Below are 24,624 nucleotides of genomic sequence, written 5' to 3'. Positions count from 1 at the left end.
ATGACCAAACCTCTCTGAAAATCAGAGCACGGCTTGTCGCAGCGGCGCGAAAGTTAAAGGCTCCAAAGCCCTATACAGATTGAGCGTCTAAACGAAGCCTCTTTAGAATGCCAATACGTCAGCCCTCCCGCTTGAGAGGCACTACTCTTGGCCTCAGCTAGCTGTATGCACATGCAAGCCGTGAAAAATTAAACACATTGTATGCTAGGATAAGCAATCGCCAAAGGAGGATTCTGTTATTGAGTTTCGTTTACTTCCAGAGGTTGCTCCACGGGTTCCTCCGGGAACTGGGACATGTAACGATCCAGCTGCTCAGCCGCCAGACTCTTCCGACTTCTCAAATCGTTATTGTAGTCTGCGAGGCTCTTTCTACCTGGCTTTATTGTTGCATAAAGTGCCTTAAGACGGTTCAAAGGAGCCAGCACTGGGAAGCGCCTTCGTTTGGCGGTACCTACACGTAAATCATGCATTTCTTCCACACAGAAATAACGTTGGACGGTCGAGCTGAGGCATGATAAATGACGCTTATATTAAAGCGTTTTATGAGCATTCATATAATCGCACATACTTTAGGTGGGATGCATGCCGCCTCATTCGGGAATATTTATCATGCTTTTCAGGGGGGAATCGATGTATTTGGCGCTCACCGGTCAGTGTCGACAGTATTACATCAATTATAATCTGGAATGGATTCATGAGCATCGGATGCTCAAGGCTGGTCACCGGCCTGCCGAGTGTTGTACTTTTTCGGGTTGCTGTCCAGGCTGTGCTTCTTTGTAATCTAAGAGCGTCTACTACCTCACCCCAAGGTTTTTTTTCTCGCACCCATACAATGAACTCTGGCAGGAGATTGTCCGCCATATCCGCAATGGGGAACTCCTCCATTGACTTGAAAGCCATTTTGGCTACTTTTGTATGTGGAACTTCGCTGTTCAGCAGCTTGTTGTAAAGAACCTCTGCCTCCTTTTCGTAGGCTGAAGCGCGACAACACCGACGCGAAGCCATACGCTTTGAAGATTGTTTCCGTGAAACAAGACACTTTTAATGGGATGGACAACAAGTGCAAGTTACACAGGGTGAAAAATTATAAACGAGAGCCAATGCTAGGAAAACGCGAAGCAATGCAACACCTCAGGAGCAGTATTATGTAAGTGTGTGTGTGTGCACCTGCGGTTTCGTATTCAATTTCCCTAGCATACCAGTATCAATTGCTTCCATCACTTCGCGGATGTGAGCTTCATTGAGATTATTCGCCACATCGGCGAAAGCGCTCGATTCAGATATCTTGGTGTAGAAGCAATCATATTTGAACAGCTCCCGCTCTAGAAGAGGGCTGCTTCTGAAAGTATCGTATTCATCCAAGGTTTTACCTATGCATTTCCTTTTCACGAGCTCCGCTTGGCTGACCACGTCCACCAACATGTGGCCTAGACCATAGCGCGTGAGAGGAGGCACTGCTTCATTCTCCATTACTCTCAGCGCGGCTTCGCGAGCCACCGTCCCTGCATTTATACGTGAAGACTGCCGCACACTGTATGCCAAGTCAGCGAGATCCGTGACGGTATATACGTTGCTAAGCTTTCTCATTTCTGCGTATGACACTGTCGCTTTATTGTCTCGAGCAGCGTCTACAAATTCGCGAAGCTTTTTAGGCATTAAGTATCTGTACCATTCCAGCAAAAATTGAGGTCCTGCAATAGCACAACAAGTGAGACTCAACTGAGACGAGTAAACAGCCAACCCAGACTCAATCCGTGTTAGATCGGGGCCACCGAAGAACTTAGCATCTTTTGTTACTAGAATACTTAGAGGCAGCTGCTTACCTTCAAATGCAAAAGAAACAAATCTTTGCTTCCGTTGAGTGTGCGTACCAAGCAGCAGGTCTGCTGCAAATGTCAGTGTTTCCGCTGGAGCTCCAGGCGGAGAAGCTTCCTGTTTTGTATACTGGAAAGAGAGAACCTTTGTTTCACCATCATAAGATCTGAAATTAATGGCTCCAAGGTGGATTCCAAGGCTTTCGATTGTGGCAACTAGCATATATTGGAGGAATTTTTCAATATACTTTACCCTAAGCTTCCTTTCGTCGATGTCAGCATTCCTCTCTTGCAGGAATTTGAGGTGCTCAGAGACTGGCTGCTGGTCAATATACACTGTCTGAAGAATGTCTTCAATCTTGATGGTGTCCATCCCAGCTCCAGCGTGGTCCCGGAGTTTGAGGAGAAGAAAACACAATCCGAATGCATCAGACGCTAGGAGCATTTCACTGGAGAAGGATGTTGTTGCAGTGAGCGGACCTTTCAACTCCCGACTCACGAGGGTGTTGCACCATTCGTAAAATGAAGAGCCCTCCTGAAGGGTCGGGATAAATCGCATATAGACGGAGGCCATTTTTGTTCGAACGCATGGGGAACAAAGTATGACACTCATCTTAAGCTCGTAATCTGTAAAGGCTCTGTATAAGCAGGGGCTTCATGGATTTACCATGCCTTTGGAGATTCCCGTGAGAAAGGCTTCTACTCGCCGAATGGCATCCGTTACTGTGACATCATCAGCAGTGTTAACCCCCAAACCCTTGGGCTCGCTTTGGGCTTTCACGGCGAAAGCACCAAGGTGTTTACTGCGCATATCTGTTCCCAGAAGCAATGATATAACACGACAGAATTGATGAGATACACTGTGCTGCACTGCCTTCTGAGCCGGTATCTTTTGCTGCCCACTGTCAGATAACTGAGCTAAGTTTCTGTGTATTCGCATCAAATGCAATATCCGCTAGTCCCACAAGAGAGAGAGCCTATCAACTCAGCCGCCCTACTTTTTTCTCAAGGCTGGCTATGCGGCTTACGGAAACGCATAGCTTTGACGTCAGCCGGTGTCTGCTCGGGTAAATGCATCAGCAGGTATCCGAGATCCAGCGAAGAGTTCAAAAACGCCAGGGCTTCGGCAGTAAGATATTGCAGCTGTAGGGCTTTGTCGATGTATGTTCCAGACGTATCAAGAAGTGCAAGAAGCCCCAATGCCATGTTTACCCCTGCAGCTCCGGCTGTTTTAAGAACCCAACCAGCAGCCACCTTCACGACAGCGGACCCGAGCAGTCTAGCTCGTTCTATAAGCGATTCGTGTTCTTCTGTAGGGACACACATCATCATGGTGCGAATACAATATCTGGTGAGCCATAGGGTCATCAGTATATATGGATTAGCTTAGAATGTCCGAACAAGGGGCAGTAGCTGCAAGACTCCGCAGGGGCTCACGTCTTGCCGATGGAGTGAAGGCGGGAGTCGCCCGAACTTGGGTAACGGTGTTGTACATCGCTTGCGGGCTGTCCAGTGTGGCCGCCACTGTTTCTAGGGTGAGCAACACCTTCCCAAACTCCTCCAAGTCCGACACTTCAATGAGCACCTCGCGTTGGCTGTCAGGATCAGGATATGTTGCAATCTCAGCGTACTTTAGTGCGCCCATGAAATGTGGCCCCTGAATTACCCTCGGAGAGATTCTGCAGCCCGCATTAGTCCAAGCATCTATAAAGCAGTGTAATATAAGCGTAATTGTGAGTATTGTTCAAATTCGGAGAAACCAGAACAAGACTAGCGAATGGCAGGGGCCTCCATGACAAAGTGCTGGTAGCATTACTGCCAGAAAGGCTTACTTCCATCTATAAAACCAAGACCTCCTGGAGCCGAGGAACCGTCTCATGCGTGCTACACAATTTCGAATAGTGTCGATAACCTTTTGCCTCACAGATCTTGGCAAAATTCCAATGTTTTCTCTGAATCGCGCGAGCATGGCGATGAAGCCGGATTTCTTCTTGGGCCGGGGAGGCCTGTAGCCCGACAAAGAGGGATGGAGCTTTTTCATGAGGCGTGCAAGCTCAGATTCTTCTTCGGGGCTCCCTGAAAGGTCGTTCAACTGATTATACAGGACCTGATAGCTGTACTTGGCCGCTGTTTTCGCGTAGATCTTGGCTGATTTATTGAAGTAATCCAGATTCAAGTAAGATAACCATGTCACTTGGCCCTTTAATTCAGCCAACTTTCTGACAAACGCATTGGCGTATCTCTCGATATCTTCCTGGTGAACACAATGATAATGATACACAGTGTAGCCTACTACGCTCCTTTGGATGCTCTGCAAGAAACGTGTTAAGCAGAAAAGGTATGCTGTGAATCAAGGTACGTACAAGAGCTCAAAAACTGCAGTGAACAACTGAGATACCCACCTTTTGGGATGAAATCTCACTGAGGGAGCCTATTTTTAGGAAACGGAATAAAGCGCATTTAAGGACATCTTCGACTTCGGGTGCATCCCAGTTGGATAAAAAGTGGCACTCTGCATACAAAGTCTTAAGGCTCTCTTGGGAAGTTGTGAGAATATTCATAATATGATGAACCTCCCTGAGAAACAAGTGCATTGTTATTGTTCTTCCAGTCCTGTGCTTTTGAATTTTTTTATAGGCGAAATGCATGCTTCCCATGGCAATCAGTAAAGCTGCGTCCGAAGCATTCAGGCTATGCATTCTTATGATAGCGCGATTAACTGCACTCAGAAATAAGTCCTTTAGCGCTGTAAAGGACTTTGGAAAGGAGTAAAGCTTTCCGTCTAATCTGACTGTGGCTTCGGTCTGGTCGTAGGCCTGGGTCGAAAGGATCATTAAGGCATCGAAAAACATTTTTGGTGTCAGGTTTTGTAGAAATTCAACTGGACTTCGTTTCCAAAAAATTGGGAGGCGGCTGTGGAGCATCATCAAGAGCCCAGAAATCTGCATACAAGTGCACAAAACAACACGAAGTCTAGCAACGAAGAACAACGATGAAGCCGACACTGTAGTGCATATAGTAGCAACCCAAAGACGAGCTTTAGTAAAAAGGGCAATACACAGAATATGTGCTGCGAGTAATCAAGCGGCTATTCAGTTTCTCTTTGTGGTGCGTAAATAGGATTCTCCCAGCGTGTGTAGCCCTACGGTTTCGGCTGTGACACGCCCCTGTTTTTCAACGAAATGGGCCGTTATGGTGTCCCTGATTGCCGTTGGGTCATTTTGAATGCTTGACAGCTCCTTTCTCTCGTCATTATACTCTAGTTTTCCCTCTAATTCAATTGCTGGGCTGAGTTCGCGTTGTGCTGCCAGTGTAGGGTCTCGCGTTCCGCTTTTTTCTCCCGCTCTCTGGCCAGAGGCTAGATAAAATACCAAAGTCCCATGATTGCTTTCTTTTATTTTGAACCGGCTTGTACAATCAAGAGGATCTGGTTTGGCGATTCCTGTGGAAAGATATGCATATCAGAGATCAGCAGTTCATTGCGCAGCGTGAAAGGGGTTCGAAGCACTCATCTCTAGTGTGGATGCAATACAATGACTCACGCTTTCCATTTATGCTGTGTGCAGGAGCAGTAAGTTCTGCAGCAAACATACACAAAGGTTCGATTGCTGGTCTTGGTAAAGCCCTTCCCATTCAGGTTATCCTCCTGCCGTAGCTTCACAGTAAATCCTTACCTGCAACTTTGGACTGGTCATCCCCTGCATATAGATACAGAGGCAGCAAAATAACGTTAAAATGTACGCAATAACAGCTCAAAGCAAGGTATCACGTTTATGAATGCAGTGAGGCGCAGTTTTACGTGTTAGCGGTTATACTGGTGCCTCTTCGCTGCATTGTTGCTGGGCTCGGGTGATTGCCTGTGCTTTGTGCTGGGCTGTTCTAATCATATCGGAAGCAGAGACCGGACCAGTAAATGTTAGACTTCTGCCGTTTTCGTCATAGAGAATGATTTTCGCTGTGTGCTCCACAACTTCAAAACGCCGGAAAGTCAACTGGAAAATAGGATACATACACAAGTGGCAGATAAGAGAACAGGGATATGAGTGTTGTGTGCTTTCGCTGCACAAGAGGGAATGTGGGGGCTTGAAGGTATACCTCAGGATTGGCAAAGGTGCCGCCAACCTGTGGTGCACTTCGTACCTTCTCATTGACTTCATTGCGGAGATGTTCTATGAGCGCAGCATTGCGGCCTGTGATGAACACCAAGAAAACCTCTCCGAACAATCCTATTGATAGCTTCCCTGGTTCAAATTATGAATATGCTTTTGTATTTTAAAGGTATTGAAGGTATTTACAGGAATTTGGTGAGTCCAAAGTAAATCTTGTGCTGCTCTGAGCGAATGAGGGAATCTTAAATGTGCCTTGGTGTTCCTAAACAAAGCCAAACTCATTCAGGTATATTGTATCGCACCGTTGTCAACATTCCGGTTTGCTATCTGGAGTGCGTTCTTCTTGCCTTTAGCCGCGCTGTACTGCGCCCAGAGCTCGAATGCCCTTGTAGCGGTGCCCGTCGAGTAAAAGGCAATGTCATTTAGCGGTCCGGAGATGGGCAGATTCAGAGAAAACAATGCACTTGCAATAAACTCATCTTTATCTATTTCACTTGTTACGATCTTTCCGCAGACCGATTTTGCATCCTCCGATCTCTCTTCAAGTGGCGTGTGGCATTTGGCGAGTAGCTCAAAGACTTTGAGTCGTTTCTTGCTCTTTACCACCCGACTTAGCAGGACCTCACTGTTTAAAAAGCGCTCGTATATCGTGCCCAGACCCGAACGCATCGAGGCTTCCCCTTGAGTCAGCAGCTCCAAAGCAACTAGTTTTGTCGCCTCAGCATCGTCTTCTTCATGTGTCTCTGCCAAGTGGAGCAGCGAGAATGCTCCAGCTGAACCATACATTGCATAAATAGCAAGAGCACATCTACGAGTTTTTTTCTTTACATGTAATTGGCCATACCATGTCTTAACTACCGTGAGGAAGATTGTCAAAGTGACTACTCACCTGCTTTGTAAAAGCCGTGCGCGAGATTTTGGCTTTCCTTTGCAAATTTCATTGCCCTAAATATTTTTCTAGGAAGCTGGCTGTCCTCGATGGCACTCTGTGCCGCGCTCTTCCTCGCTGCATGGCGCGCCTCCGCTGCAGCCATCTCTTCTGCTTGAGTTGTAACCCCTTCTGGTGTTCCCAGGGAGTCGTTGATCTTTGTCTCGAGCATTGCTAGAGCAGTCTCGTAAAAAATAGAAAGAATATCTGCAATATAAGATTTGAAATATTTGAAGTAGTACTGCAAAACGCGCACCATGTGTCCAATCACTCGCTTCACATAATACAATTTTCTAGTCGTGTACCCCGCCACGAAGCCCGAGTTTTTCCTGCAGCTTTTGTTTAATAGCTCAAGCTTTTGAAGAGTATTTAGAGGCTCGTCAGCGCCAGAAGCCTCTGGGTGGGCTTCGGGGAAAAATTCAAGTGCTTCGTCTGCGAGATTTTGCATAGTCCTGCTTTCAGCCGGAATATAATCTCCTGTGCCTTCTTCCGAGAAGTCCTGTAGCTCAACGTCCTTTTTATGGGCTTCATTTTCAATGTGTTTGCAGATTTTTACGTAAGCATCTGCGCTACGAGTGTATTGAATCACAAGAGAATGGAAAGCCCGAGCAAACTCAGCTGCCCCGATGAAGAGCCCTTCAGCAAGAGACCAGCTACCGCCTGAACCAGATAGTGCAGTCTTTATATTATCAGCGTGTTCATACTGCTCCTCCACGTTAACCGCATGCAGCTGAAAGAGAATTGTGGTAAGCACTACGGCCTCCCGCTTGAACATACGATCCATCAAGCCTCGCCCAATGGGGTCTCCCCTCATGGCTGCATGAAATAACACAGAGCACTCACCAAACATTACCGATCAAATAGTGTGCTATCCTACTCGCCTGTATAGAAGCAAGCGCTTCATTTTTAGGGTATAAAATGCACGATTGCATTACTCCTTGCTTACCGATAGTCTTCGATTTGAGGATCTGTATTGCTCTCATTCCTTTCCTGAAAAATCTAAAGATTGGTTGAGTGGCGCTTACAGCTGCCTGTATAATCCTCGTTTTGCAGACAACTCCAATTAGGAGAGCAAAGATACCCTTGAAATTGATCAGAGAATGTTGAAAGACCAATAAATACGAACGAATAAGACCGTTCATAATGTTTCCGAGAATGCCACCAGGGTAAACCGCAGTATATGGGGCGATGCTGTTGACGCGGTAGGCAAAAGAAAAACAGCTGCTCTTGACTTCATTTGAAAACAGACCACTCACACCATTCACAGCATCTTCAAAGGCCTGGGCAACTGTGCTGTGCAGGGTCGCGATCGGGTGTGAATAAAAGCTGTCAGTCCACGAGTACATGGGCAGAGCTGCCAGAAAACGCACATAAAAAAAGTAGGCAAACTTGCAGACATACAAAAATAAATTTGTAGCAACCCCAAAACCTAATGGTGGAAGAATTCATTCAGCAAAACAAAAACCATATGAAATCGGGAAAACTACTAGAAAAAATTTGTTTACTGTTCTATTACCAACAACTTTCGTTTGTTCATTCAAAGACTGTGAATTAAACAAGCTTTTTAACGCAAAGTTGCCTTGCAGGTTTTTTATACTTTAAGTTTTCTATTTTCCCTCACTTTTAGAAGCGAGAATGAGCTCTAGGGCATCTGTCCCAGCCCTTGCTTGCAGCAGGGCCTGGTTGAGGGTCTTGAAGTGCTTCTGGTATTGCCGCCTACCCGGCCCAATAATTCTCCGCCTCAAAGGAAATAGACGAGACAAGGAATGCTGAGCTAGCAACTTAGCGGCGCTCCGGGGTTTGTCTGTAGGCAAACATTATAAGAAAGCAACAATGAATTCTGGGGGGCACAACATGCATAGTAACCATTTTAGGTCCAAAACCTCCCACAAGGGGGATGTCAAGGTTACAATTCTGCAAAACGTTAAGCGTTCTAGGAGACGCCCAAACAAAGGTCAGTATATTTAGCTGACAGGAAGAAGTTCAGGGAGAAATATAACATTGCTACTGTCAGCGTACTCCAATATCTCAGCTTTGACCCCGTCGCAATCTTCTCAAGCTTCTTGACCATGACTAACTTTTGCTCCAGACTGCTCACTGAGAACTGCAGCCATGGATTTTTGGAGAAAAGATTACGAACAAAACCGGTTGAGTAAATGTACTTTGAAGCTAAATAGAGAAACAGGCAAAACAGATACGCACAGAACCACAACTCTGTAACGACCCGTGATGCACTTTTTCACCTAGCCCACAAAGAAAAGCTACTTGGTCGCGATACAACAATTAAGTCAGCAGCTGTAGGCTCTAGTGTGCAAAGCTGCTTCTGTTGAGGTGTGCGTAAGATACAATTAAGCCACGAACCTGTTTTGAAGGCCTGCACGAGGGATCGGGATGATTGCATAATGTACTCTTGATCGAGTAGCCCACTCCACATGTCCCTCTCCCCCTGTGTAAAACTCTGTGGCTCCGCGTCCATTTCCAGGATCCTTTGAGCTAAACACATGGCACGCGTTTTAAACAAGTGGGCATATTGTTCGTACCATGTTCGTAGGTAAACGCTTTTTCTACATAAGCAAGGCCAGCGATTGACCACAGATTCTTATCATAGCCAGTGATTCCGCTATTGACAAACAACACAACCAAACACCCTGGTCTGCAGAGCGTAAACTGCCTTCTATTCTCAGTAGCGCTTCTTTGTGTCCTCGCCGTACCTTCATATTTTGGGGCTGAAACTGCGAATGGAGCATTCTCCCGTTCTAAATTATGAGGCTCTATGGTCACATTTATAGGTTTTGCCAGCCCGTGACAACTAAAGGTCAAAAACAACAAAAGAATAAATAGCTGTAGACCAGCTTTTCTTTCCCCCGGCGGGGGAGGAATGTGTAAAAGCAGAGTCATTACCACACGCAAATTCCTGCGTTGATAGTAAAGCGCACACAGAACTGCACACATTAACTATTATGTATCGGGGAAAATCAAGACTAGCATACAACTCCGATAACTTCCATCGCGTATATATGCATGTGAATTACCAACAGACGTCCTGTCCTCTTCTACTCCCTTGAACAGGAACTGATCTTCCAAAGGTGTGATTATCTACGGTATCATATGCAATCTCAGCTCAAAAGGAAGGCCCTGGTTGTGTTATTTTTATTCAAGATCACTTACTGATGGGAGCTGGAGTATTCCTGGCTTCCGTTTGTGTGTCTGCGAGTAAAGAGAGTTCCGAAGCTTAATCTTCGTCACTTCTCACTGGTTTTAAAACAATTAAATCGGCTAATATTCTTCGCAACTTGGGATCAGATGTGCAGATGGTTACCGTGGATCCAGGGGTCCACTGTCGTAGCGGTTAGCTCATGTTCCCGAGAAGCAGCGCAAGGGAGCTAGCAAATAAAAGCGAGCTCACAAAGGTGCTGCTTTTTCTGGTTATGAGAGGAATGACAAAAACAATTTGCCGTGGTCTGCATCTGAAGGATTCCTCAAACTCCGCGCCTGCCCAGTCTATTCAGTGAATGCAGATAATCCCGAAATCGTGATCCTTTTCTCGATTTGTGCTCCGCAATTAATCAAAACAGAATCCACTTTATTGAAACTATTGGGTCACAAACGTTAATTCATGGTGACAGTCCACGAAGAGGAAAATCTTGAAAGGCTGTGCCTTGGAGTCTCTAGTAGCCGGCGGTGCCCGCGTTCCTTAGACAACGCAGAGCCAACAAAAAAAAGACCGGAAACTGATTCTGGAGACACGCAGTTAATGTGATTCCATCATTTTACATTGAATGAGACTGCCTGAGCGTCGTCTGGGGATACGAGCTTATGGGTTTATACCTCAAAAGGGTGAACGGTTTCCACCGGCGTCTGGGTCCAGACGATCAAAATGGTCGTAAAAATCATTCACTCATTGATGATTCTGTCATCTGCTGGTGGCATAGCCTTTATTGCCATAGCATTTGTTGCTGTCTAGGCTGTTATTTCTATCAGTTACACAAACAATACAATGCTCTGTTTTTTTTCCACCCAGGTTCACAACAAATCCGATTCTCCCGGTTCGTGACCTTACTCCGAGGTCATCATCCGGTTATTCTCACGCTCGGTTCTACAAGATTTTAGATATATTTATTTTTATATAACTGTAATCGTTAAACACACAGGTTTTTACGGGGCAACCTCCGGTAAACCAATGTGTCCGCGTTCCTAGGTTACCCCGGTAGTTGCTTTATCTCTTTTGGAGCAAGGTTAGCTCGACAATAAAAGAATATATGGCATGTTCTGAAAGGTTTGCCTAATGTATGTGAGGTTCTGGACTGCTAGGGTAGTGGAGCTACTTGCACTCCTATGGTTCTTCCCCACTACGAGCCCTTTATGTTGCACTGTCATTTGAGGTTCGCTTGTGTTTCCGGTTATTGACCTCCGATGTAAATGTTCGAAGCCATGTTTAGTATTCCTTAATAAGATTTTGATGGAAGCAGACTGAATGCTTGTACAGCAGAGAAGTCTTGGTCAATACTTGGGCGAGTGCATGCCTCTTGCAGGGGGCTATATTATGGAGTTGGCAACCATGATCTATCTTGGTCCACTAAGTGGCGAAAAAGGCCTAAGAGTGTGACGGTACAGCTTTGAGTTCTCAGTATTAGTTTGCATCAGTCGCTGCTGTCAAACTTCATTTAACACATGTGTACCTGGAAATAGACTGTTATTTTCGGAACTTATACTGCAGTGCTGAGCACCGCTTTTTTACCAAGCTCCGCAACTCGGAAAGGGCTAACTACATCTTAATAAGGATGCTATGTGTGTTACGTGCCACTTTCGTCGTCATTACTTTTGCGCGTAATGTTCTGTTGCTGGGGCACTGCTCACGTAGGGCTACTAAAGTCGGGGGTTGGCAAAATCTATGGTCAGTCCGAATGCACTACCAGCTGGCTCGTGTTTAGGACATTCGTCATCACCGATTCATATAGTAGTCAGCACGTACATTGGATGGGTCCCTTTTAGATTAAGAAACGGAATTGCTGTATGTGATACGCCGTCAGTTACGGGACTAGGCCCCCTGATGAGCAAAGCCTCGTCTGCTGTAGTGCCGATCCTCCTGGACAATACATACTAAGGGATAGCAATGTAAGCCAAAACATGCAGCTGATTTGTGGAGGCTGACGCGTAAATGCCTTTCGAGTGTTGCTTCTGAACTGCATGACTATGTACTCTTCCAATGTTCAGCATTGATCTTTGGTGAGGAGGTATATCTTTATTCGGCAGGGGAATCAGCAGACAAGACTAGCTTTGTCTTAATATTTTCAGACTGCCTGGAGATAAGGCTACATGGAAGGTAGTTAGCCTCAATGATTCGAGATGCCCCCACATGGCTTGGCTACAGAGTGCAAAAGGCGTTTGAAAACATGAAGTTCCAGTTAGCAAATTTGATAATTATCGTGCAGTCTAACCCCCTTAGATCCCTCCGATTGCTGAAATTAGCCCGCCACACCTTTTGCATTCCTGAGCTGAAGCTCTTAACTCCCTCGCAAGCTTCCGTATTTGAGCATGCGGTATATATTGAATCCCCATTATCGATACCATCCTATCATTCCTGCGAAGCTTCGCGAACGCTGTGAAAGCCTTTGAATTGAACAATAGGTCCAAGCATCTCCGTCAAAAACCTGCCGACCCTGAACTCGCAAAGCTCTGCTGCCTGGCAGCGTATGCATGCGTGGCCATAGTGACACAAATTGTGAAATATGATTGTGAGAATCATCACCAGGGTGGAAAAGAATGATCGCACAAGCACTTCAGAATCAGCAATCGACGCGCAGAACGAGCGTATTCCTCCTGAGACACAGCCACATCGAAAGCAACATATTCGCTGCCCCACAAGATGGAAGTGCTGTCAACCTAGGGCTGCCCCCTTCTTCCAACTCCCACTCGGTCTCTGTCCACTTTAGGTGTCACCTAATGTTTCGAAGCACTACCTGGAAGCTGCGCGATTCCTCTGTGCATCCCGGGGTTTGTGTAAGCTGAAGGCAAGAAGGCCTCTTTCCTTTGTCATTCCCGATCCACTTAGGAGCCGCCGTCTTCGAGTTTTGTGCATCGAGCCCATGTGACTGCTGGTCGGTTGTAGGCTGTTTCGTTTCTCTTAAAACCTGCAAGGATGCACTTTTGGAGCCAGAGTTCAGACGGTTTATCACTCCATTGCGCTGGAAGTATAGCCCTTCGAAGCAGCAGTCGTAGAGCACCAGGCTGCATGCGGGGGCAGGGTGCAGGGCCCTTTCCCCGCCACAACTTTTTTTTCCATGGTCCCTGTCATCTGTCCTTGTGCTTTCACTGCCAGCAATAGCTCTACCACCACCACTATGTTCACGGGCAGCGTCCGCGTCCTTCCCCTCCCTCAAGAGAGACGAAATGAAGCTTATAGGCCGGGTTCCCCTTCCCACCTCCAGAAGTGCAGCCATCATGAATCGCACCTAAGACACAAGGCACGATCAATGATTATTCCACTGGAACGTTGTTGAAATGTAACCACATGAAGACGGAATCCAGTGGAAAAAACAGTAGAATAGGGCATTGGCATCTATTGTAAGGAGATACAAACAGAGCAGGGCAACCACGTGGAAAGATGGCTGGTAAGGCACCAGTGCCTCTTTCTGCCTCTCTGTTACAAACTAAGAGCTCGCCTGGTGCCACAAAAAGGAGACTCCGACGATGGTCGCTACGGCAAAACCCTCTCCCTGAGTCTCTATCTCGAACCGAAGGATACGCCGCCTGCAAAGATAGCCCAAGGGCGTGTGAATAGTTGTCATTTCTCTAACAAGATGGTTCATATGCCTAAGCCCCTGCAAGTCATACATGCCCCCTTTTGCTGCGGTGCACCAAGCGATTCATGCTGGAAAAGTGCGTGATGCAAGGTATCTCTTGCTATCTTCGTTCGATTTGGCAAGCATGCAGAGCAACCTTCTTTGGTGCTTTCCCTTTCCCCTCAGTAGCTGTGCCTACAAGACCTCCAGCAGTGCTGCAAGCTTTTTATCTCATGGCACTTACAGAACCTGGATCTATGCGGATCTATGCTTGCCTGCCTTCAACCAACTCTATGTTACCAAGGAAGGATAAAACCATCGCCGAGAGGGCAGAGGAGAGGACCCACCAAAGGTTCCTATCCTGCTTCTTGTCGATTTTGCAGAAGCGAAGGAAGTTATGCAATCCAATCTGCGGCGTGTAGCAGTTAAAATTCACGAGCAGCTGCGCACGCTTAGGAAAAAAAGAATAGGTGAAGGGGAAATTATATAGGAGCGTCCTGGACACCGTCTACAAGACACATATCTTTGTATATACACGAATATGTGCATCGTCAGACTCATGCACAAACGTATTTACACTGCTTTTTATGAATGGCCATGAGAGAATATAATTATATCTCCATGTACGCGATGTGTGTAAATGAATATTATTACACGCATATGTCTAAATACGTTCTCCACATATCCTAGCTGGCATGCATATGTACATAGAGTATGGGTGCACACGATCGTAGAATAGATTGCGAGGAGAAAACTTTTCGTACACACTCAAAGGGCTAGATAAGTGTGTCTGTATAAATACATGACAATTGCAGCCTACAGACATCACCATGGTGCCAAAAGAGTGTCATCTATGGGGTTTCCAGCCCAGCATGGATAGAGTCTCCAATTTTTCCTCCCTAACAAGCAGTGAACTAGTTTTCCATGTCCCGTTACGTTATCCACCAGCACCAATAGATGCAATGAAATGAGGTTTGACTCAAGTCCTAGGGACCACTGCACGTGTGGAATGGCAATGCCGACGGTTCCCTAACTTACACTGCACTTGCACCTACAGAGCGTTTCACCAGGCTTGACTATATGCCTTGTATTCAATAGTAAATGGACGCTTGAAGGGCGTATCGCCAATCAATAATCCACAGGGGACCCTTGAAGAGAAGTAGAACAAAGTCCTGTGCTTACAAACTGTCTGGCCGCCGTCTGCATCAGCTGAATGTCCAAACCGGCTGTCTCAAAGTAATATTTATACAATCGAAACATGCAATCAAACCTGCGACAAACAGACAACGAAAAATCACTTGTAAATCACTATATATCCGTGCTTTGAACCGTCACACACCCGCGACTTGCCGGGGGGTGAACGCGCCAGGATCCAAAAGCCGGAGTGTTATTTGGCTGTTATCCGATGGGAAGCACATCATCCCAAAATCAGAGCTTGTCAAAGGAGAGCTAAGAAACCGAATGGAGAAAGCAGCTAGGTTCACCGTGCATCGAACGTAGGAGGGACTGGAGTGGCAGCGAGGATGCGAATATCGGGGGGTAGCAGGCGGTTCAGCAGAGATACGTAGGCTCCACAACATCCACCTGTAAAGCATAACACCGAAGTAAGGCGACATCCTTTAGTCATGCTTTCTCAAAATGAACAGCAGCTCTTACCTTTGTAGGTGCTGCTGTATGCGCTACCCACCACCCCCTGAGCGCGCACCTTAAGTGGCTTGCGGTCAGCTGCAGATACGATAGAAGGGCAAACAGAGCACCACTTAAGCAAAAGCAGGAAAATTGAGTGCTGATACTTGAAACGCCAAACCTACCTTTTTCCTGCTGTTGTGGAGCCTTGTCGCTGCAGTGGCACGTTGACAGACACCTTCAACTACATCCCACAATACAAGCCGCGACCTACCCCCGCCCCCAAAAGAGCCCAACAGTAGATCCTGTTAAATAGCTGATATAGGGAATGTATACAGAAGTGAAACCTTTGAAAACTAATCGGGAATCCTACACACCAAAGAAGAACAAGGTCAACTCACAGGATCCGCATGTTAAGAGAAATGTAGTTCCCGGCTGCATGTACACCCTTATCTGTCCGGCCACAACGTGAAAAGTTGCTGCAAACGCACCAAAAACAGAGCATCATCAGCGGCTCTTGAACCTAGAGAAGGTCCCAGAAGCTCCAAAAAATGTTCCCGCAATTCCGGTTACGCAGCACAGCAGATCGGCGCGGTCCGGAAAAGACACCAGACGTGCAAAGTTACGAATTTTTGGTGTAGGCCTCAACAGAAGGTCACCATCAGAATCGAGCATCTACGGATGTACAAAATTTGGTGGATACGAAGAGTAGGGGAATCGTGGGGGAAAGAGCTTCGGCAATTACCAAGCAGACCGGCTGGGGATGAGGCAGGCCCTCTCCATTGCTTTGAATATGACGGATTCCACTGTAACTACGTCCGAATCATCTGCTTGAGCTGCAAGCCCCTGTGCTAGCACACACAGTGCAGTACAAAGCAGCTCCAGGCCTGCCCACGCACGCTGCAGCCCTAATCACCTAGCGGTGGTGTGCTTCTAGCGTTGTTTGAAGAATTGCTCTGCAATTGCCAGAAAGGCTAATGCTGCAGTCGACGTTGTCGCTCGTTCTAACGCCAGCTTACGGCATAGTTCTCGCCGTTGTATGCGATTTTTAACAGCACGCGCTGTAAGCGCGCCCGGCTCCAGTCAAATGCCCGCTGCTTCTTCTTAGGCTTCAAGGCATCTTCATGGGATCCTCCCGCAGTGGGTGGACTCACATGAACTCCAGAGGGTCGTGAAGCTCCAGCATTCCTGGAGGCCTGGGGGCTGCCGCCTTGGCCCCTAGTGCTACAAAGATGTTGATGAGTGTTGGGAGCCAAACTGCTTCTGCGGCTGCAACATGGTTGGACGCAGGCTTCTGCTTCTGCAGAAGGGTTGGAGACTCCGCAGTCCGTATGTTCTGATCGTGCCATAGGGATTTAATAGCAGCTTTCATCTGGAATGTAGCTACAAAACAGCACGAAGTTCCGGCGAGGGTTAGCAAGAACCACTGTTTGGCTTGTCAAGAGGACCACACTAGGAAGCTTCCGCAAGACGTTTTAGTTAACAAACTACTTATTTGCGGCGAGAGATCTTCTCTTATCGTGGGGAGGCGTTCCTGTTCGGTAGGAGAGCCCAGGGGCCCTCCACAAGGGGGAAACGAGAGATTAAAGTGAAGCCAGAAAGGCGGGTTCTCTCTCCTGTAAAGAGCTTTAAATTCAATAACGGAGCATAGCAACGAGGAGATCTGTCAAATAACAGCGGATTCATTCTCTCAAAACACCCAGGGTGTCTGTGGGGCCCCTTGACTCCAGAGCAGTCCCCAAGGTGGTGCTCGCCTCGCAAGGCCAAGGGGGCTTGTGCTTCCTGCGTTTGCACGCTCTAACTGCGCCACTTTAGGATATTTCTGTACTAAGGGACGGAGCTTTTTCTTAGTCTCAACGTGGGACCCACCCAAACAGCTTTCGGCATCGAAAAAACGTAGACGCTAGAGAGAGGGGCTTCCCTTATTCAGCTGTCCAGCGTGTTCACAGATGCAAGCGCTTCTGTCTCCTCTGGGTGCGCCTCGGCTGGCATGCATAGTCCTTTCAAGCATGTACCTGTTGGCCTTGTGTCCCACCCTGTCTGAGGCAGCAGTGTCAACGTTTCCTCCGGCCGCCCAGGGGTCTCTCTGACCAGACCGGCTTGACTCTGCGTTCCTATGGTGGGGGCCCCGGAGGGGCCCCCGCAGGGGCCCTTGGAGGGCCTCTCAGGGAGGAGCCCCTTGAAGCTGCCGCACGGGTCTCTATTATGCCCCAGCGGGATCCCTTCACAGTGTGCCTTTACCCCTTTTTGGTCTCGCTCATTCCGCTCGGGAGGCTTGCTAGGCAGCAGAAGCGGCAGCCACTGCAGCGTGGTGTACCGTGGCCGTGCTCCAGAGCCGAGCTCTCTTCTTTGTTGCTACTTGGGGGGCTTTAAATTGCATGATAAGGCGCTCCCCCTAGGCGGAATCACGAAAAGTGCAGCCAATCCTCTCCTTGAGGTCGAGGTCGTCAATGCTGTCGGCGTCTGCCACTTCCATCAGCTTCTCACAGATCATCCTCTCGCAGTCTGCGCGCAACCCTGCTGCTGCTGCTGCAGCGCCCGCCTGCCAACAGACCCCGATCCATACGGCCTTTCCACCGGGGACAGCAAGAAGGCAACAGCAGCGGCTGCAGCGGCTGCTGTGGCAGCAGGCAGCAGGCATGTCACGGTGTTGGAAGAGCTGCTTCCTTACGAGGCTCTGCAAGAGGCAACAGCCAGGCAAGGCCTGACCCCTGTCTTGGTGTTGCCTTGCGGACTGGCGCACAGCGCCATTGAATTAGTGGCCGTAAACCACAGCCTAGAGGATGTCTTTTATTCTACCGGACTCCCCAAACACTCCAGAGGAGGGGCTTGTAAAGGTGAGCCCTCTTCTACCCCCCTGTCGGGAGAACGGAGCGAGGGTAAACGGCAGGACGGACGAGCTCGGCACTTCAGCGACAGCAGTGACAGTGACAACCCCTACCTCAGCAATAGCAGCGATGAGAATTCAGAGACAGACTCGGAAGAAGAGTCTGTCCCCCGCCTGTCGGAGTGGGAAGCCTCGATGCGTGCCGCAGGGTGCTCATTAGGACTGGAAGGGCGGCGTTTGGCAGAATTGCATCCCCACACCTTCCAGTGGACCCGCGGGGAGGGTCATCGGCTTCGTTCTGAGGGTTCTGTTTGCTGCGAAAGGGACGCTCAAAAAGGCAGTAGCTGCTGCTGCTCAACTTGTTGCTGGTGTCCGATGGGAAAGGAAGCAGATTGCAACGGGGGCATGCGAAACATTTATTCTCGAGGGGAAGCTCGGCATGCTCCGGATCTACTGGACACCCTGAAGCCGAAGGAGTCCAATGCTTCGGAACGGCTCCTGGAGGTCCAAACCGATGACAAGCACCCTTTCATAAAGCTAATATACGCCAGGAACTCGAGAGGCTTCTACGTGGCGAGGCTCCAGCACAATGAAGAGGGAGTAACGCCAGAAGAAGCGCAGGATTTCATGCGAGAAATCGGAAGGAGGCACCAGAGACGCGGGGACTCGCCAGAGCCTTTCACGAGCGCGGCGGCCTACGAAGCTTTCAGGCATGATGGAGGGCTCAAGAGGCAACTGGAAATCCAAGTGTTGCATGATGCGCCGTACGGATATCGAGTGCCGCTACAGGAGGGTGGCCTGGCACGCTACAAGGACAGAGAGTCTGGATCTCTCCGCTTCAATGTTCCTAAACAGCTCCCCGCGCATCCTTCAGTCATCAACATCGCCGTTAGTCCCGCTGAAGTGGGAGAGGCCGCCCTGCTCTACAGCTCGCAGTTTGTCAGTCTGTGGAAGGCAGAGGAGGCCCGGGTATGCATCCCTTTGCAGCACTAGAGGTGTCAAGAAACCTCCGGCACACGCACTTCGAGCAGTCCTGCTATTATGTGTATCCTAGTAGCCACCAGGTACTCCCGCTTCAAAACGCAGCAGGCGTAAGGCAGCACCGGGAGGCGACGGCTGGCCGCACCCGGGCGCCCTTTTGACTTGTGTGTGGATGCCTCTGAGACTTTCATTGATGTTACTGTTCCTCTCTTTTATTGAGTGCCTTATCTGTCCTACGGTAGCTGAAGCTGTGCCCCTTGCCTTCTTACACACGAGGTGCATTCATTTGTGCTGTTTGCTTCTCTGGGCAGATGCAAGTGGAGGTGCCTCTCTCTCTTTCCGTAGTTACGCGCAATATTAAGCGGAGTTCGCGACCCTCGATGCGCTATAGGCACCGCGTTGCCCTGGCCGATCCAGCGACGGAGAGCTTCCAAACTCTTTGCTACTTGCCGAACCAAAGACAGACACTTCTTCTCGGCAGCGAGAACCTCTGGGCCCTTGACCTCAGAGTCAGCTACAGATTGATTACGGCCGCATCAGTTCTTGTCTGCATGCACCACTAGCTGCTCTTGTTATAATTACTCTGCATCAGCTGTTGCGCTAGTTGATGCTGATGCCTCGACACGTTTTCCAGATCTGGCATGGCTGCTTGTTAGGCCGTTGTATGCGGTCCCTTCGGGCCTCGGTGGGGCCTTAGGATTCGCGGTTTTTGCCTTCTACTCAAGTGTCGTCTAGTGCCTCTTGCTTCTCTTTTCGTGCTCAGGCAAAGGGAATGACACGTCAGTTCCCCGCACTGCATGCTCCCACTCACGGCAGCAGCCTGCAGTGTGTGGCCGAGACGTTCTACGCGCCTTGCACTGCCAACTCAAGCTACCACACGGCCTTCACTGCCCTGGCTCCCCACCCTACGCACTCGTTCCTCCTTGCCGCTGCTCATGACGCCACTGAGTGTGTCAGTCTTTTCGACCTTCGAGCAATGCACGAACCGCTAACCGTCGTTGCCCTGCCCTCCCTCCGCAAGGTAAGGACTACCACCTTTAACACTGTGATGGTTGGAGACTCCTTAGGGTGTAGAGATGCCCCTTTACGATATTATTGCCGTTGGTCCTTTCCAGAGAGCCACTAATTTTGTTCCATGCTTGTTTTCTTGCATTCGCTGCTGCAAGGAAAAGAGGCTGGTGGATGCCTGTGGAGTGTTTGCCTATTCCGCAGATGGGGTCGCGGTACAGAAGTCTCATTTGGCACAGCAGCTGCGATCAGTCGAATGAAGTGCAGCAGCTGGACTTCATGCGGGCCACACAGCTTACTGGCTCGAGGGCCTGCGCTGTTGCTGCTGCTGCCGCCGCACCTCGCTGCGAGAGCTCTTCCTGCACTCATGACCTCCTTGCCGCCTTCTCGTGGCGCAGCGAAGATGTTGTCTGCAGCTCTTTTCGTGTGCACCCTGCTTTTTATCCTTGCAACCCTTTGCGCTCCTCGCCCCCCGCAAGCAGCCCCTATGCTCCCCGGGATGCTCACATCGGGAAGGCTTGGAATCCAGGTGGCACGCCGGAGCCGAGGGCCCCCGCGTGCATGCACGAACAACAGACAAGGCCTAACTTTGGAAAAGCCCCGTTAGAGACAATTAGACGGGGCTGCTTGCCGACTGCAATCCAAAGGGAAGTCCTGGAGGTTTCTTGGCAAGTGAGGCACACAACGGGATCCTTCAGCATACACCTGACTCGGGCGAGACGCTGGAGTCACTAGAGGACACGCAAAGATCCATGTCTCTCTTGCTGCTGAAAGCGTCATTGTGCAGCCTTGCAGAAGCTGCGTTGCTTGTCGTTGTAGCTTCTTTGGGTCGCGCTAGACGCCGTTTTCTATCAATTTGCCGTGAAAATGTTTCCCAGGATGCTGATGCAGTCGTGCGTTTTCAGGCGGAGATATGCATGTTCCCTCGCATCAGTTGGAACCTCGAACACAGGGAGCGTTGCAGCCCGATTTCTTCGCGGACACCCTTGGGCTCATCGTGGACTGCGCAGCCTCCGCTACAAGTGACGGTCGACGAGCCTGCAGCCACTAGCACGTTCCACGGCTTCGCTGGCGCCTGTCTGTTTTCGTTGCCGCTCACGCAGGAAGCTCGCCGACTGCTTCTGAACGAGGGCCAACAGGTTTCTCCCTCTCACATCTATTGCAGCTCATGCGGCAGCCGTAACCTGCGTTCCCTGCCTAAATCTGCAGCCGGGGCCGGAATGCCTCAAGAAAGTTTCTGTAGGCGCTGTGCTGTCCCTTTAAAGACACTTGGAGCATGGAGTCAGGGTCCCACTGGCACTATAGCCGTCCTTGGTGCTTTAACCACGAGTGGCCGACTGACATGCAGACCCCTAACCCTTAACGATCCGCTGTTACAGATAAAAATGCATCGCCGCTACCGGCTCTATGGAACGCTAGCGAGGCGCCAGAGGCGCCTCCAGGAAGCTGTAGCAGAAGAGGGCCCTGCTGCCGGGATACCTGAGGCCCTCCAACCGATATCCCCTCCTGAGGCTTTAGGTGGTGCTCTTTTATCATTTCATGCCCCCCGGCGTTCGGAGCGACTCGTTGATACCCCAGTAGATGACGAGTCTGTGGAAACAGACTCCTCGGAGCCACTTCCAGGACGAGGTAAAGGGGCGATCGATACGCTGCTGCTCCTCCTGCAAGGCAGCCGCAACGAGTCGCGAGTGCTGCCCCAGCGGATCTCGGCCTTGCTGCTGCAAGCGCAGCTTCAGCAGTCGTTGCAGCGGGAGATGCTTCTTCGTGATGCACTACGGTGGAAGCGAAGGCAGCAACTGCTCCTCATGATGCGTGCCCAGGTGGCGGGTTGTCTGGGGCCCTTTTCTAGGGAATCTTCCGAGTCGCTGATGCAGCTCTTAAGACAGGGCCTGGAGGCTACGGCTCTTAGCGTGCAGTGGCCTCGAAAACTCTCAGCCTTCTCGTTCTGCGACTCAGGGGCCTTCGGCGTGCATAAACCCGCTTTTCTTACAGAGGCCTATGACCCCGAGCCAATTGTTCAAATGCTGCTGGCACACACTTGCCTCGATAAGCATTTGCACTGCTACCCAGCACAGCCGCTCTCAGAAGAGGGGTCCACACTGGACTCAGCAAGTGCCGAAGATCGGGTAAGCAAGGGCGTTACTGAGCTAGTGTCTTCTGGGAACCCACAGGGACAGCCAGTCAGGGACACAAGGGAGAGCAGGAAAGCTTCCTGCAGTCTCAACTCTTCCGTTTCGAGTCACAGTTCTCACTCTGAGGAGGATGACCAGCAAAGGGCCTTGAGCGCATCAGCTGCAAAGATGCTCTTGGAGGGGAAACCCATGGAAACCAGCTTTACACCACAGACCGAGGTGTCGGCGCTTCCTTTCCCCACAGCGAGGAGCCGCGCAGTTTTCCGGTACGCCGTTGAGGCCGTGGAGGCTCTGAGTTACACGACAACTGAAAAGAGTTTATTGCAGCTGAGAGACGAGGGAACTGTTCTGTTGCAGGATATCATGGTAGCTATACAGCTCTGGCGTGACAAGGTCTTAGAGGACTCTGAGGTTCTTGCCCTAATTCGCCCTTTCACTGTCAGCAGGCCATGCAGCACAGGTTTGCTGGACATGCAACGGACTACCCTCCCGCTTGTTCATCCCTTGCCAGCATCTCCCCAGGAGGCCGTGGAAGCTGCTTTAGGAACGGGTGAAAAGGGGCGAAAAGGCGCTCATACTTGCCGTGCTGTGAATCAAGAAGAGAAGGGTACCCGTGCTGAGCTTTTGGCGGGCGACAGTACGATTAGTGGCACCCAACCCTTAGAGGAGGGGTTGGTGAGTGGCTGTATGCCCGCAATTACTAGCGGGAAGGTCCGGGCCGTTTTCAGGAAAGCAGCGAATCCCGCGGTGGCACCGGCGCTGCCGTGCTTTTGCAGCGTCCTGATGCAGCACCACTGCGATTTGCACTCGTGTGTGCAAGGAAAGAGAACAGAGGACTGGATTCAGGTGGCTTTAGGAGATTCACTGACGAGGCAGTATCCGCAAACGGATGGCCTGCAGGCGTTATTGCATGTACTGAAGGCTGAATACCAGAAGTGGCTTGCAATGCGACCCTCTCCAAGGGTCCTGAGGGACACGTGCTTCCTTCCTCAGGCTACTGTTGACGAGCTGGCTGAAGCCTTGTTTCTGACACACGAGGTGCTTCTGTTGCCAGAAACAGCGTACAAGAGTACCCCGCGAGGCTCTTGTGTGACCAACGCTGCAACTGACACGCCAGTAAGTGACGATGGGGATAACGCAACTTTTTTCGTAGCATCCGCGGAAAAGTCTGCCTGCGGGAGCTTATTAGATAGTGCTCGTGGACTGGGCGGCACGGAAGACGTGGATGGGAGCTTCCAGGGACACCACCAACTGGATTGCACTCCTAAGGGTCCCCCGCATTCAAGGAACAGCGAGACCAGCATGTTGGCGAGAAACCTTCTGTGTGGAACTAACTGCCCCGTGGAGTCTCCCTGGCTTCCAGCATACTGCGTTTCCCGTCACATGCATGTATTTGTACGGAGAGAATTGTTGTTATCAGAAGACGACGAGCTGCAGCATGCACTGCAGCAACGGGCGTGGCCAGACCTTCTGCAACAGCAGGAACGAGAGCAAGCGGCGGCAGCTGACCACGCTTTTGGTACTGGGCACTGCTTCACGCCATACCCTAGTATGCCATGCTTGCAACTTCCTCAATCTATGCAGACTCGCCTGCCTGATCATGTTGTGGATGGCCTGGTACGCAGCAAGTGGGGTCGGCTTCTCTGTGGAATCGCCATCAACGACGTTCTTATTGCAGATCTGCTCAGACACTGGGAAGTCTCCGCTGTACAGCGTCTACGCGAGTCCCGGGAAGAGCAGCGCGAGAAGGGAGCTGAGCTTACATGTGGGAAGGCAAGCGGCGTCTCCCGGTCGGAGCCTTCCATTATTGCGGAATCCTTGGCAAACGACGCACCAGGTCCAGTTGCCGACGAAATTCGCAGGCTCCTGCTGCTACTTCCGGAGTCATCTCAGGGTTTTTCGCTGTTTGCTAGCGTTCAAACAAGACAACAGCAACAAAGGCGTGCCCAGGCAGAGCGGCAGCAGCTTCTTGACTCGATTGCACGGGCAATGCTCCAGTAATTTTAACTGGAGTAGTTCCGGGCCATGTCTTGCGCGAAGGGTTGTAGCCAGCCGTCGGGAGGACCTCGCTGTTTTATTCCTAATCGTATTTGGTGCTATTGTCCATCGTCGGCTATAATGCCAGTCGTGCTTTGCACTGCGCTACCAATGAACTGTAGTTGTTATGGCGCGCTGCAGCCTTGTAGGGAAAGTTTTGGCTAGTTGCTGATATCCTGGCCCATGAGACTTCTTTGAGCTTCAAAGTAGAGGTACTGTCGCACTAACCGGCACTTGTGGTCGTTGGTGTCTCAGTTGGTCATGTTGCACTGACCCAGCACACACGCTTCATGGTACTATACCTTCCGCCTTCCGCATAATCAAGGCATGAATGTACTGAAATAATTCATGAGGCATAGCCCGCTAGCATAACGATAGAG

At 49.8% G+C, this 24,624-nt stretch overlaps 3 protein-coding genes across 3 annotated transcripts; 1 reads left to right on the top strand and 2 right to left on the bottom strand.

The window, feature by feature from the left end:
* Positions 1 to 236: 236 nt before the first annotated feature.
* LOC34619717 lies at positions 237 to 10,796 on the bottom strand. The gene is made up of 21 exons (XM_026335488.1): positions 10,750 to 10,796; positions 9,392 to 9,660; positions 9,213 to 9,344; positions 8,871 to 9,020; positions 8,473 to 8,655; positions 7,873 to 8,205; positions 6,813 to 7,667; positions 6,226 to 6,696; positions 5,955 to 6,004; positions 5,722 to 5,806; positions 5,357 to 5,392; positions 4,961 to 5,256; positions 4,217 to 4,756; positions 3,647 to 4,068; positions 3,252 to 3,493; positions 2,843 to 3,124; positions 2,482 to 2,627; positions 1,824 to 2,349; positions 1,200 to 1,691; positions 648 to 974; positions 237 to 451 (listed from the first exon to the last, which is right to left on the bottom strand). The coding sequence occupies exons 1-21, from the start codon at positions 10,794 to 10,796 to the stop codon at positions 237 to 239; spliced, it is 6,099 nt and encodes a 2,032-aa protein (XP_026191273.1).
* Positions 10,797 to 12,596: 1,800 nt separating this feature from the next.
* LOC34619716 (tRNA pseudouridine(38/39) synthase) lies at positions 12,597 to 16,608 on the bottom strand. The gene is given in 10 exon segments (XM_026335487.1): positions 12,597 to 12,671; positions 12,812 to 13,303; positions 13,514 to 13,601; positions 13,981 to 14,042; positions 14,816 to 14,903; positions 15,118 to 15,217; positions 15,445 to 15,454; positions 15,648 to 15,738; positions 16,005 to 16,105; positions 16,279 to 16,608. Coding segments are annotated over 10 exon segments (1,437 nt in total).
* A 767-nt stretch (positions 16,609 to 17,375) lies between these two features.
* On the top strand, positions 17,376 to 24,208 carry LOC34619715. Its single transcript, XM_026335486.1, has 5 exons — positions 17,376 to 19,055; positions 19,379 to 19,576; positions 19,831 to 20,088; positions 20,280 to 20,747; positions 20,981 to 24,208. Exons 1-5 carry the CDS (start codon positions 17,376 to 17,378, stop codon positions 24,206 to 24,208), a joined length of 5,832 nt encoding a protein of 1,943 aa, XP_026191271.1.
* Positions 24,209 to 24,624: the final 416 nt, after the last annotated feature.

Source organism: Cyclospora cayetanensis, unplaced genomic scaffold (assembly GCF_002999335.1).
Source record: "Cyclospora cayetanensis isolate NF1_C8 unplaced genomic scaffold, CcayRef3 CcayRef3_contig_7, whole genome shotgun sequence".
In the NCBI taxonomy this organism is placed as follows: Eukaryota; Apicomplexa; class Conoidasida; order Eucoccidiorida; family Eimeriidae; genus Cyclospora; species Cyclospora cayetanensis.
Note: the sequence above shows the minus strand (reverse complement) of the source record. Positions and strands in the feature narration are given on the sequence as shown.

Excerpts from the sequence above, each read along its gene's own strand:
- LOC34619717 (XM_026335488.1), bottom strand. The coding sequence starts at position 10,796 with ATGGCAATAAAGGCTATGCCACCAGCAGATGACAGAATCATCAATGA. Across the intron at positions 5,393-5,721 it reads CAGAAGTCTAACATTTACTG|AACTTACTGCTCCTGCACAC; the intron begins GTCCGGTCTCTG and ends TGTTTGCTGCAG. Across the intron at positions 3,494-3,646 it reads TCTTGGTTTTATAGATGGAA|AATCTCTCCGAGGGTAATTC; the intron begins GTAAGCCTTTCT and ends TGCGGGCTGCAG.
- LOC34619715 (XM_026335486.1), top strand. The coding sequence starts at position 17,376 with ATGGTGGGGGCCCCGGAGGGGCCCCCGCAGGGGCCCTTGGAGGGCCTC. Across the intron at positions 20,089-20,279 it reads CCCTGCCCTCCCTCCGCAAG|ATGGGGTCGCGGTACAGAAG; the intron begins GTAAGGACTACC and ends CCTATTCCGCAG. Across the intron at positions 20,748-20,980 it reads TCCTGGAGGTTTCTTGGCAA|GCGGAGATATGCATGTTCCC; the intron begins GTGAGGCACACA and ends GTGCGTTTTCAG.